Source organism: Lycium barbarum, chromosome 9, assembly GCF_019175385.1.
Source record: "Lycium barbarum isolate Lr01 chromosome 9, ASM1917538v2, whole genome shotgun sequence".
NCBI classification, from domain to species: Eukaryota; Viridiplantae; Streptophyta; class Magnoliopsida; order Solanales; family Solanaceae; genus Lycium; species Lycium barbarum.
This window is the reverse complement of record NC_083345.1, coordinates 123,534,176-123,547,820: the sequence shown is the minus strand read 5'-3', so window position 1 is coordinate 123,547,820 and position 13,645 is coordinate 123,534,176. Positions and strand designations below refer to the sequence as shown.

At 34.3% G+C, this 13,645-nt stretch overlaps 1 protein-coding gene across 7 annotated transcripts; it reads right to left on the bottom strand.

Moving 5' to 3' along the window:
* Positions 1-5,197: 5,197 nt before the first annotated feature.
* Positions 5,198-12,243, bottom strand: LOC132609840 (uncharacterized). Of its 7 annotated transcripts, XR_009570953.1 has the most exons (8): positions 12,053-12,242; positions 9,869-10,762; positions 9,265-9,450; positions 8,446-9,063; positions 7,855-8,175; positions 6,444-6,587; positions 6,243-6,317; positions 5,198-6,092 (listed from the first exon to the last, which is right to left on the bottom strand). XR_009570953.1 is itself a non-coding variant. In XM_060324006.1 (6 exons), exons 2-6 carry the CDS (start codon positions 10,728-10,730, stop codon positions 6,568-6,570), a joined length of 1,968 nt encoding a protein of 655 aa, XP_060179989.1. In that variant the 5' UTR covers positions 10,731-10,762; positions 12,053-12,243; the 3' UTR covers positions 5,198-6,567. The 7 variants fall into 7 exon arrangements, 2 of the variants coding, with proteins under 2 accessions (XP_060179989.1, XP_060179988.1); XR_009570954.1 differs by having other exon boundaries at positions 5,198-5,625; positions 5,875-6,587; XR_009570951.1 differs by having other exon boundaries at positions 6,243-6,587.
* Positions 12,244-13,645: the final 1,402 nt, after the last annotated feature.

Here is a 13,645-nt window from a genome sequence, read left to right as displayed (position 1 = left end):
ATAGATAATGTTTATGTTTAAGACAAAAAGTCTAAAAATGTGTAGAGTTTTATAGGTGACAAAAATAAGTTAAATTAATGAGTTTCCAAAAAAGTAAGAAATGAAAAGGTCAGTTTTAGAGAGTTGACATTAATCCAGGCAAATCCAACGTGGGAGGATTAGGATTAAAATTTTGTAGATTTTGAATCTTTCCTTCTTTTAATATATGCCCCTCTCCACTCACCCTTAAAAAAGTTGAGATTTTATCCTAACTCAGATAACAAGTGACTCTTCATAGAAAATTAATTTAGTAATTCAATTAATTAAACGGATAATACAATTATTTAATATCGCCAAACAAATATTGCATTAGTTATGTGGTGATCAATATTTCTTATATTTCTAATCAAACACTGGATCATCTTATGAGAGATTTTATACTGATACGCGTACTCTTATTTCATCTTTTATCCGCATAAAATAATAATAAACTCCTGCGTAAATTAATGTAGATATTACTTAAGTGTCTTATTTTCCTTTTTGGCATGTTTAAAAAAAGAATGTCTCTTTCTATATTTTGTAGGTTTTTCAATTCCAACATTTTACATGGCAAGTTTAAGACCACGAGATTTAAGAGTCTCATTTGTTTCTTAAATTTCCTGTCCAGTCAAACTAAGACACTTAAATTGAGACGGAAGGAATACTTAACACTCCCGATCAAATGGTCGCATTAGTTGTATGGAGATTATTTTTGTTATACGGCCAACCAAACACAATATATTATTTCATGTGAATATGGGATTAATTATATATTCAAATACCATCAACCAAACCACCCCTTAGTCTTAGTGTATAATTAACTTATCCTAAAATGTCATTTATGTGAGCACTGTGTGTATGGGAGCTTACTTTATTCGTAGCTAAGACCAATGGCTGTCATTACTTGTGTAATCCAATTCTTCCTAAACGAATCTTTGCTGCCAATGGCATATTTTCGTATATACTTTCTTCATTGGCCGGTTAGTCGGTGAGACTGCCATGTCATGTGTTCTCCTCTACTAACTTTAGTTTTAGAAGAATTCATGATGTTTGAACTTGGATATTTCTTTTTTCTTTTTTTTTTCTATTCGGTTTTCGTGTTGAAACCTCTGTTAATTTGAATTTGCATCATGTAAGGCCAATTAAAGAGAGAACGATTTCCTACCAAGATTTCTTTACATGTCATTGCTCTTGGATAATATTTTTTATCGTGTCGTGCCAAATGCAATATCCTTCCTCCTTCTTGCGAACCACGGGAGAGTCTAGTGTCAAAAAAGCAAAGCTCATTTTCCTTTTAAGTCAAATTATGTAGTATCGCATTGAGTAGAAATGACAACTTCTAGGCATCGTCTATCTCTATGCTTTTCCCAGCCAAGATTTGTTTGTGGGAGGAGACTTTAGGGTCTTGCGTGCGCTAAAATTTTGAACTTAGTCTTCTACTTTTCAGAAATGTTTGGAATAGAGAACTTATAATAATAATAATAATAATAATAATACAAGGTCGTATTTTATCAAACACCAGAAAGTAAATAAAAAAATTATTTATTTTCAAGAGAATATTAATTCCTGTCTACCAAACATACCTTATGTGGTATAACAAATAGGACGTTTTCTATCCTGATTTCTCTCTTCTTCTTTTTTTTTTTTTTCAAATGAAGTAGCTTATTATGAACAAGCTAAGTCGTAGAAGCAAAGAGTAGCATCCAAATCTCTGTCCATACATACATATTTATGAAAATATACAAGTAGATAGTATAATGTGTACGGCAAACGTAATAAAGATGGCATGTTTTTTCCAATTAGGACAGCTCGTTTCTTATTGTCTTAATTTGAATAGTATTAATTAATGTATATATATATATATATATATATATATATATATATATATATATATATATATATATATATATATATATATATATATATATAATAAATATTTTCGTATGATAAGTGTATTTTTACTATTCATTGATAACAGGTAATACTTATTATTTATTTTGAATTACTAGTTGTTGCTATTGCATAGATTACCTGTAATTATCTTTTAAGTGATCTAATTTTTAAATATTTTTTCACCAGTTAGTACATAGACTTCAACTCATTTGAGCTGGGCGATAATTGACCCTCTAGTGCAAAGGTAACGGGGAGCTTGACTATAAGATCCATCCTTTAAACGAATATGCTAAACGTAAATACCTCCCAAAGCCGCTAATAGAACACCTGGTAAAAAAAATCAATCTTGAGTGAAATACATATAGTGACTTGAGTGAAATAAATATAGCGACTTAGTATTGATGCCCCTTCTCTTTTTTAGAGCCCGTTTGGATTGGCTTATAAGTTGCTGAAAACAGCTTATAAGCTGTTTTTAGCTTTTTTTTTAGTGTTTGGCTGGCCAGCTTAAAGCCATTTTGTGCTTAAAATAAGCCCAAAAAAATAATTGAGCCCGTTTGGCTTAGCTTATCTAAAGCAGCTCATAAGCTGAAAACAGCTTATAGGCCAAAAAAAATAAGTTGGACTACCCTAACTTATAAGCTGCTTTTTTTAAGCCTATCAAACATGCTCTTAATTAATGTATGTTGTTACTTAAATATGTCGATCTATTCTTTGGATTTCTTCTCACGCGAGTCTTATCTGCCCCTGCATTCAATTGGTGGCGGATTCAATAATGAGTTCACAAGTTCAGTAAAATTCATTGCACTATATTATGTCAAAAGTAAGTATAGATAAAGTTATATATTTTTCAGAATCCATTCTGTTAATTAATTTAGAGCTTGCATCATCTAAATTATTGACTACCATTTTTATTTTTCCATTCGGTCTTCGATGCCCATTTTGGGGCCCAAATAATCCTAACTCGCACCAAGAAGTCCAACTTGAAGGGTAAAACACTATCTACTAAAGACGATTCTATTCCCAAGGCTAGCATTGACTTTTAGCCATTTATGTACTCCTCCATCATTGGTCGGTCAGATTTCCAAATTAGTTGTACTTCCCACACGACCATGATTTTATTTTCTCTTTTGTACAATCAAATGAAGCTCCAAAGGTCAACACTCAACACCTCCTTGCACCTACTATAAATGTAGTTTTGCCGCCCATTTGTGTTTGAAAAGAGAAATTTTCAATTCACGTTCATTAAAATAATTAGTTTTTTTTTCGTTAATAAATTCACATAATTTAATATCTAGTGTGTATTAACTTATTGACTTTCATAAAGTCGGCGTTAGTGAAAGTGAGAGGTTTTAAATGGAAAGGAACAAAGCTTTAAGTATAAGCTTAGAACTATTATATCTTTTAACATATAGTTTTGTAGTAGTCAATAGTTTAATCCTAACCGTGTTGTTGCCTTTTAAAATAGTCACAAGACTCACAACATACATGAGTTGAATTATACTTGTCAGATCTGATCATGATTAAAGAGATAATTGGACATACACGTTAAGTAAGAAATTAAGATTAAAAAGATAATTAATATACACACAAAGGCAGATCTAGGATTCGAAGACGATCAAGGGACCATTATCTTTAAACATAGTCATGGGAGAGAAACTTATTTGGGGCTTCTTAAGGGAGGGTTTAATTGAAAAAATAAATTACTTTAAAGCAATGTAGGGTTTTATTTTAAAACTTATTTGGGGCTCTAAATACTTCTTTGGAAAAAATTAAAGGGGCGTGGGGTGGGGGGGGAAGGGGGTTGGTTTAATAGTGTCCCAGCCGACTTTTATGCTTCAGGGTGCCTATATGTGGTTTTATGGAGACGGATCTACGATCTCTAAAATTATTGATTCAAACTCTAATAAGTAATTGAACTTTAATAAATTTCACCTATATATCTATACTCTAAATCGAAGACTAGTAGTTAGAAGATGAGAGCTCTTTTGAAGAAAATGAAACCTTTAGGTGTCCCAAATTGTAATCCTGGGATTATATCCCACCTCCAACGGGTTGGGATCCAGTCCAGTACTATTTGGTCAAGTATTGTTCAATGGCTATCCAAGATCATGCCACATTATCATAATACAATCTGATGGCTCCAATTTATGTGTATTAAAATGCAAAAAGTAATTAACTGTTGTACTTCCTTTCTACTCTATTACCTTCAAATCAAAGATAATCCACTATTGCATCTTCTTCCTTTAGAAACTAGTAAGATTGCCTGGTCATGGAGAAGATTATTAAAGAGGTTGGTGGGATTGTTGTGCTCATGACTTAGTTGGCGTTTGGCCATAAGAATTATTCAATTTATTCCGGAATTTTTTTTCACTTTTCCCACTTTTCAGCGAAACGCTATAAGAATTCCGAATACAACTTGAAGTTGTACTCCGGAATATCAAAAACTCAAAAAAAATATTTTTAAAAAATTTCACTTTTTTTACTTTTTTACAATTACATTTCACCAAAAATTACAATTTCAAAAACTATAGTCAAACACAACTCCAACTCCAACTTCAACTCTAAAATTCCAAAAAAAGTGAATTTTTTTTTGTTGGTTTTTATGGACAAATGGGGCCTTAGTCTGTGTTATCAGTAGCCTTGATTTTTTTTTTTTTTTTTTTGAAGTTAATATTCTGATTTACTAGTAAGGAATGTGTCCTTGAGATTATTAAGAAGAAAAGAGATCGAAGAGGGACTGTCATTGTTTTCTTTCATCTATTCCAGCAAGCTAAATTGCATAATTTATTGTTTGTAAGAAAGTCACTAGTCATAATTTATAATCTCTCCAGTTAACTATGACATTTCGAATACGACATTACTCATTTCAGATCATTATGTGTTATTAAGAAAGATGAAGTGTTGACAAAGAATGAGATGATAGCTGAAAATGATATGGAAAGATGAAATCGTGAAGGAGGCGAAATAGAAAAGACCAACAGTTAATTACTTTTTGTATGCCATTACAGATAAATTGGAGCCATCAGATTGTATTATGATGATGTGGCATGACCTTAGATAGCCATTGAACAATACTTGACCAAATAGTACTGGACTGGATCCCAATCCACCTCCAACATGGGATGGCTAATACCAATATTTTTGTATAAAATCTATACTGGTACGTATTAGCTAATACCCATAACCAAACATGAGATAAATGTATTCTCAATTTCTTTATCTCAGAGTTAATATCCTAATCTCGGTAACCAAACAATCACTTAATAATTTCCAACACAAACTCAAGTTTCGATTAAATTTGCTTAATCTCTTTGCACTGATAATCCAGCAATCGATTGTATTGCCCAAATAGAGGGGCCAGCATAGCATGAATAAAAAACTCACATTGTGAAGCTTCAAAGAGAGCTACAAAGACTAATATTCGTATTAGAAAGGCCACCTTGCCCTGTACCGGATAACTCTAACCACCAAGGCTTAGGCAGATGAGAAGAAATCACATCGTTCTTTGTCTCAGCTGAGATTAAACCTGCATTCCCATGATTTTTGGATCTAGGCCATACTCTTGGGTGCAACTTCTGTGTCCACTTTTTATGGCTCATCAGAGTCTTCTCTTCCACGTTTTGGCTTGTTGGAACTCCCACCATCGGCATGCTCTGGAAACTCTGGATCAAATCGGGACGAGCTTCAACAATAGCTCGTCTCAGCTGCAGCTGCCTAATTGGATATGCAATGAATTACTCAATTCCTGATATATTCTTTTTCCAACTAATAATTAGCATGAGAAAAATAAAAACTGCAGCATAAACTACTATAACAAATAACACAAAAATGATAACAAAATGACCTAAAAATAATAAGAGAAGCAATGCAAAAAATCTTAGATTTGAAGATGCTGATTCACTTCATCCAGCCGTGAAAGAAATGGAAAGTCACCAACACTAAGTATCTGGCGGCTTCACTCACTTGATCTCGGAGTGGTTTAGGGGTTGCACAACACTCATTTGTCATCATTCAGCAGAAATTGAATTGTGATATCTCATATGCTGACCTCACGTTAAGAGGAATAACAAAGAGGTGGAAAGTGTGCGCGCACAACTGGCATCATTAGAAAAATTATTGGATATCTTTAGTGACTTCCTTCAGTATCTGAACAGACAGGCCAAAAACTCCTCGAGTCATAACTGCAATCAAAGCACAATAGAACTCTTTCAGTAACTTGCATTCTCCTTATCGACAAAGAAATGGTTTTGATCATTTTCGTTCTTCCTGTCCTAAGCTTTAGAGAAGCTTAGTTGGAAGAAAGAAAACTTGTAGAAATGTAAAACCGATACCTCCTGGAGCTGTTCCAAAGTTTTCTTACTTTGGTTGTTCTAACATTCCATTAATTTCACACATATATGTCTCTCCTGTATATTCAACGTAGAATGCTGAAGTGTCCGATTATATAGATCATTTATCAAAGTAGCTAATGAGGTAATTCCACATATCATTAAGCAAGAAACAAAACCAATTCATATGCACTAGACCATTACCCTGGTTGGAATGAGTGCTTCAATAGAAACGTTCTACAATTTGCAATCATGAACCTCTTGATGATGGGTTTCGAGAACAAATGTATCTTCTTCTCAACTCTGAGTGCTTGACTAGCAGGGTGCCTCAGAAAGTGTCTAACCAACCTTCAAAATAAAACGTTGAAATTATCAAGAAGACACGCATACTGGTTGCTATGAATGAGAATTTGACTGAAGATCATTTTCTTCGTTTTTTTTCATAGAAAGGAGGGACCAAAAATCATATTCAATTGGTCAAACACTGACCATTCCTCCCAAGCCATCCCGGGAAAAATGAAAAGAAATAAGAGAAGGAAAATGATATCCATGCAAAGCAACCTAAAGCGATAAGCTACATAACTTCTATTTATGAATAGTGGATACTCTTTAACCACAACAGACACATACCAACAACTAAGATCATGGCATATGGCCCAGAGGCGGAGCTAAGATTTTAAGTTCATAGGTTCTAAATTATAGGAAAGTCAGTTTATTGGATTATGAATAAATTATTTATACGTAGTAAGTGGATTTTTAAACAAATGCACGGTTTAGGCCAAAGCTCCCCCCCTCCCAAGCATATGCAACTCAACTATCTAACCATAATCCACTTATTAGCGATGTCGACTTTGTACCATGACATTAAAGCCAGATAGCAAGAAGTTCCAGGTTAATAAACGAAAAGAATCACTGCCTGGTCACAAACACAGATCAAAGATAAAACTATCAATATATTCAAATCACTTTCAATTCAGAATCCAGGAAGTATTTCAATTTATAGATGGACATCAATGATATAACGGGTGAATCGTACAACCATTTATAGATATTCCAGAGGTATTTATTGTTTTAGATAGGCCAATAAAAAGTTAGAGAAATAAAACTTAGTAGGCATTTGGACACAAAAAACGTGATATTTGAGAAAAATAGTACTCAAACCTTTTCAATTTGTTTGTCTTACTCTCCCTTTTTATCTGTTTCAAAAAGAATGTCACTTTCTATATATAGTAACTCTTTACACCCAATATCCTACATGGGCATATGTAAAACCACAAAATTCAAAGGGTATCTTGGTACATTACACACATCTTTAGTTTAAGATCACAAGATTTAAAAGTGTTCTTTATTTTCTTAAGCTCTATTCTGAATCAAACTAAGACAAACAAACTAAAATAGAGGGAGTAATTGGAAAAAGTTAAAAAATTTGAAATTTTGTGAGTGAAAAACAATTCCACTTGAAATATCTCGTCTTCAAATATTATTTCAAAAAATAAGTCCAATGTACAAACAAACACGATTTGATTTTTCTTTTTGAGAAACAGTGAAGAATTTGTACGGACAAACGGGAGCTTTGTATTTACATTTATAGATAATTCACTAAATGAAGGAATACCTCTGCCTTCAAGGGGTGAAGTAGTGCATGCAACTTCAGCTTCAGTAGGCCATTCAGCGCCGACGTCTATTTCGTCAAAATTGATTGGCTTACATTTGCTACCTTTACTTCTTACAATTGCCTGTAACCAGAGATTGCAATGCACATAAACAAGATCATTGAATATATCCAGCTCCAACCTGTCCCGTCTTTTGCCATGGACACTGTTAAAAGTGCTCCAGTTCCATCTACACCAGTGAAGACTACACGGTTGACTCAAAATCCGTATAGCAGCTCTCTGTATAGTTGGAATTTCGTAACCATAACCCATCCACCAATCAGCTGAGGACACAAGGGAGAAAATGTGGAATCAATTAGAGATCATGTTTCCTATATGTTAATGGTAGAATCAACCTATCAACTTCTTCCCTAAAATGGATTATTTGACTTGCAATATTAGAGTTTAAACTACATGTTTATGTAGAGAAAATGACAAAAATGATCCATTATGTTTGATGGTAGGTTCAAAATACTTTGAATTAAACCTGAGATCCACCTTTAACATGTTTATGTTATGCAAGTGCACTTCCGGCGATTGAAAAATTAATCTACCTGGGGCATTCAGCCTCCTTCCCTTTATCGCAAATTCAGTCCCTAGAGCACCTTGGGCATTTATGTATACGGGATGTTGTTTAGTAATTTCTACTTTATCTTTATCCTCGGAAGCCATTTTCGTCATGGCTTCTTGAAAACCATTCCTGATCCTCGAATCAATCTTAAAGCTCGGGCTGTAGAAAATAGAAGGATTAAGGAATGCTGCTGCTGCATGTAACGGGGATTGAAGCAGCATGCTCCATCTCCTGTCAATGATATCCCAAATCGGCTTATATTTTTCATCAACATCCTTATAGAATGCTTTGATGGAAATTTTTGCTCTTTCAAATCCCTCGTACATATATGCCATAGCAGGCATGTCTCCATCGACAATCCTTAACAGTTTAAGCAGAGGTTCGGAAACCGAGACAGCTTCACGTGCGGATCTCCAGAATCTTTCAAGGCACAACAATGACTTTATGGCTTGGACGTCCGGGTGCCTACTGTATGTGGATGACAACCACTCCACATGAGAGAACATGTGTTTCAAATTATCCTCTTGAATCACAAGGGCCCTTAATGAGAGAAAATTTGCCACAAACTTCGTAATTCTTGGTCGAACGAACTCCCCTCCACCTGAAAATTTTAAGAAATTGACATAAATAGCTTCAAACAGAAATAATAGCAATGTATATTTTTGGTATATTAACGTATAATATACATAAAATATACGTTTTTGATACATAATAGTGTATATTTTTTGATTGGTACATAATAGTGTATATTTGGCCAGTGAATGTAATTATTTTTGACCAACTAGTCAAATATGTAACTTGCCCGAAAATTTTCTCATCATATCTAGAATCCAGTCATTACTGTATATGTATTTTGTGATTGTATTTGCCTCTTCAAGGACAACATTCACCCAGTCGTTCTTGCTGAAATCCTCCAACATTTTATTGATACAATGTGAAGCACATGGAGACCAGAACACCGAAGGGTACTTGTCCATGATAAGCCTTCCTGCATATAGGGGTGGCAAAATTAGCCCATGAAAACATAACCCACCAAATCCGCCCAAGTTTGAGCTGGTCATTGAACCGCCTATTTCAGCCCATAAAATTGGGCTGATATGTGGCCTAAATTGACCCATGAGAAACTTTATTAAAATATTTTTAAAAAGATATTTTGTTAATTTAATATCTGTTATATATATAGTCATCTTAAAGAAAAACAATAGTTTTATTAGGTACTAAAATTATAAAAGAACAAACAAAGAAATTAAAATTTAGTAAGAATTGGGCGGGTTGGGTTATGACCCGCTTTTTAGCCCATTTCAGTCCAAGTAACTTTTGGGTGGGTCAATAACCAGCCTATTTATTAACTCAGCCCATTTTGACCCGGCCAAATTCAGTTGAACCCGTCCATTTGACACCCTTACCTGCATATATGTAACCAGCAGAGCTATCTGTCATTACTTGGACGACATATTTAACACCAATTTCCATAAGAACTGATTCAAGCAACCTGAATAGATAATGAGGATCATCTGCATGATCAGATACATCTACGGACCTAAGGAACACTGTCCCTTTAGCACATGCCACGGAAAATACCACAAGGGATTTGGCTCCCGTACTTCCATCAGACCAACAATCACACAAGATCGTGCATCCCGTTTCTTTCCATTCATCCCTTAATTTCTTGTAACAATCGTTAATATCGACTTTAGCTTTCTCCAAAAGGTTGCCACCCAATTTTTCAGTACCTGGAGCTTTATACCCCGCTTCACACTCGAGAATCGCATCCACCATTTCCTGATAATACAAGGACTTTGCAGCTGAAAAAGGAATTCCATTGTGGTAGAAAAACGAAGCGATTTTCTTATCAGCATTGACCTGTTTTTGCTTTTGAACATCATCAATTGCTGGAGGAGAACGGCGTGCAAACATAATAGACGGACAAGGACTACCGTTATCTCCATTAAATCCGTGATGGGGACGGGTCCCACTGCTTGCTGAAGAGCTACTTTCTTGACCATTGACAGCCGCCTGATCCAGTTTTGCTCTCTTAGGATTTTTCTGTTTCTTCGGAGTGTTCAAAATACTTTTAATGTGGTCCCTTACCTCATTCGGGACTTCAGAACATGGAACTATGTCTTTGTTTTTTATTTGAGCTAAATGAAACTTCATCCTGTAAACCCCGCCACTGAACTCCCGCCGACAATAGTTACATCTTACTTTTTGTCTAGTAGCATCAACAAGGACACAATGTTCCCAACAGGCATCTCTTCCTCTAACCATAACTATAGACTAAGCAAGACAGATTTTTTTCCCTGTACCAGTAATACTATTATAAATGAGTTGTAAACTACAGCACACTTCATCATATCAAACTAGCACAAGATGAAAACATTGTCATGGAAAATGAAATGTGTAATCATGTAAGCAAGAATGCATGACATTACAATAACCAAGTAAAAAAAAAAAATACTCCTTCCTCCCCCCCCCCCCCCCCCCCCCCTCTTTATTTATAATCATGGTGTATGGGCCCGCTTGTGCGCACCTCAACTAACTCTACGGGGTACTTGCTACTTCACACCAGCACACGTACCGGTAACTCTGTCCACCAAGGCTTAGATAAATGAGAAGAAATCACCTACCATTCTTGCCTCCGCTGGTATCTGAACCTGAGACCTTATTTTTCCCCTTTCTATTATGGAATGTTCAAAACTATTTGACACCATTCCAATAAAATGTTGTTTTGTATAGCTTTCATGACTTCAAATTCATTTGAGCACTTAAAATGCTATCTTTCAAACTATTTTTTCAACTATTACTTAATACTTTTCTTCAACTTCCACTGATAAAACATACAAGTCAAATTGATATCCTAAACTCCCCAGTCAAACATAACAACAACAACAACAACATACCCAGTATAAGTGGAGTCTAGGGAGGATAGAGTGTACACAGACCTTATCCCTACATTGACAGACCCTAAGCTCAAGAAAAGCAGTCCAAAAAAAGAGAGAATGAAATATGAAGAGGCCATGACAAAATACTACTCCGGCCATCTCAATTTATGTGATATAGTTTGACTAGGCATGAAATTATTTAAGAAAGAAAGTAAGACTTTTGAAACTTGTAGTCTAAAATAAGTCATAAATATTTGTGTGGTTGTAAATCATTTCATTAAGAGTAAAAAGGAAGTTTTCAATTGAATTATTTCTAAATATAGAAATGTATCACTTTTTTGAGACAAACTGAAAAGAAAAATGTACCACGTAAACTGAGACATAGGGAGTATATAAAGCATGACAAGACAAAGGAACAATAACTACCACAAAATAATAATAGGATAATCGAAGTACAAGACACAATAAATAATAACAAGGAATTACAAGACAATACTATGACTAAAACATAAAATGCAACTGGAAGAAAAGAACAATAACCACAAAAAAATTCAAGGAAATAACCAGTTAGTAAATAAAAAATTCTAGTTTAGCTCATAAAATTATCAGTTTAACTAAGTTTTGTGAATTAATTAATGATTTAACCAAAAAATTCACAACTTAGTTTATAGAAGGATCTAGAGTATTTACTGGAGAGTAAAAATTGACCTGGTGGTTATTGTGGTTGGAGAAAAAATCGGCGATTGGCTATCCGAGGAAATGAAAGACTACGGCGATGAATTTGATTTTACTCGCCTAGCCGATTTTAAGGCGAGTTAGCGAGAAGATCGGTTTTTTGCCTTATCACGTGATGCTCACGTGCTTCATCTATTTGGGCTGCTCCACTTCTTTTGTCATCCGGGTCGGGTGCCCCAACCCATGTTTCGTTATTGCTTATTTATATAGTGAAAGTACACAAATACTCCTTTTTTGGACTGTTATTTGAAAAATAGTTTTAAGTAGGCGTTGGCCATGAAAATCAAATATTTTTCACTTTATTTGGTAATTTGAAGTTGGAGTTGAAAATTGTGTTGTGTTCGGTTATAGTTTTTATAAAGATTATTTGGTCGTTTGAATGTATTGAAAGTGAAAACAATATTTTTGGTGTTTTTCAAATTTCAAATACAACTTAGCCAAACATTGATTTCCAAATAAATTTAAATAATTTTCCTGAAAAAAGTGAAAAATTCTCATGGACAAACAGGTCCTAAGTTTCAAAGATTTTAAACTTCAGAATCTGAAGTTTTAATCGGGGGTCTAAAGTTTGAATGTAGTTTAAGCTTTAGACCTCAAGGTAGAAGTTTATAGCCTGTTTGGCCAAGCTTCTAAATCAGCTTATTTTTAAAAGTACTTTTTTTTAAGAAAAATAGTTTGTGTTTGGCCAATTAATTAAAAAAGCACTTTTGAGCAGCAGTTAGTGTTTGACCAAGCTTTTAAAAAGTGCTTCTATTTGTATTTTTCTCAAAAGTACTTTTCGAAAAAGTGCTTTTGAGCAAAAGCTATTTTTTTTTAGCTTTTGAAAAACTGTTCTTTTACTTCCCAAAAGCACTTATTTTCTCTCAAAAGCTTGGCCAAACATCTTTTTTTTTTTTCAACTAAGCACTTATTGAAAAAATAAGTACTTTTAGGGGAAAAATAAGTTTGGCCAAACAGGCTATTACTGTTGGTAAAATCCAACTTCATACTCGATGGTATAAAATTTGATTTTGACAAGTCAAAAGTTGAACTTTCGAGTATGAAGTTAGGTTTTTCAAATGCAAAACATCAGACCTATGGTCTAAACTACGAAGGATAAATTCATTGTTTATTACTGATTTTTTTTCGAATAAACAATTTACCTATATTCTATCTATTTTATGATACACAAATTTTTTTAGGTTTAATCTTAATAATGAGCTAGGATCGGTAGAGCTTTTCAAGTTTTCGTGGATCATAAACGACTGCAATCAGATCCGCAAGGGTGGCTCAGTTGGTTGAGTATGGGGCTTTTATAATGGAGGTCTCAGGTTCGAAACGCCGTGCCAAAGACAGCAGGGAATTTGCCTTCTGGGTCGAGCTCGTCGCACGACACTTGCCTAGTGCGGGTTACCTCTCCTGTGTGGTTCCGGCTCTCATGTCATTAAAAAAAAAAAAAGACTGTAATCAGTTGTTTGAAGATAAAAAAACTTTATAATATTCTTAACTTTTTATGAACATCACAACTAAAAAACGATTAAGCACTTCTAGATATAGCTTTAACGAATTTGAAGGAGCAGGGTTATC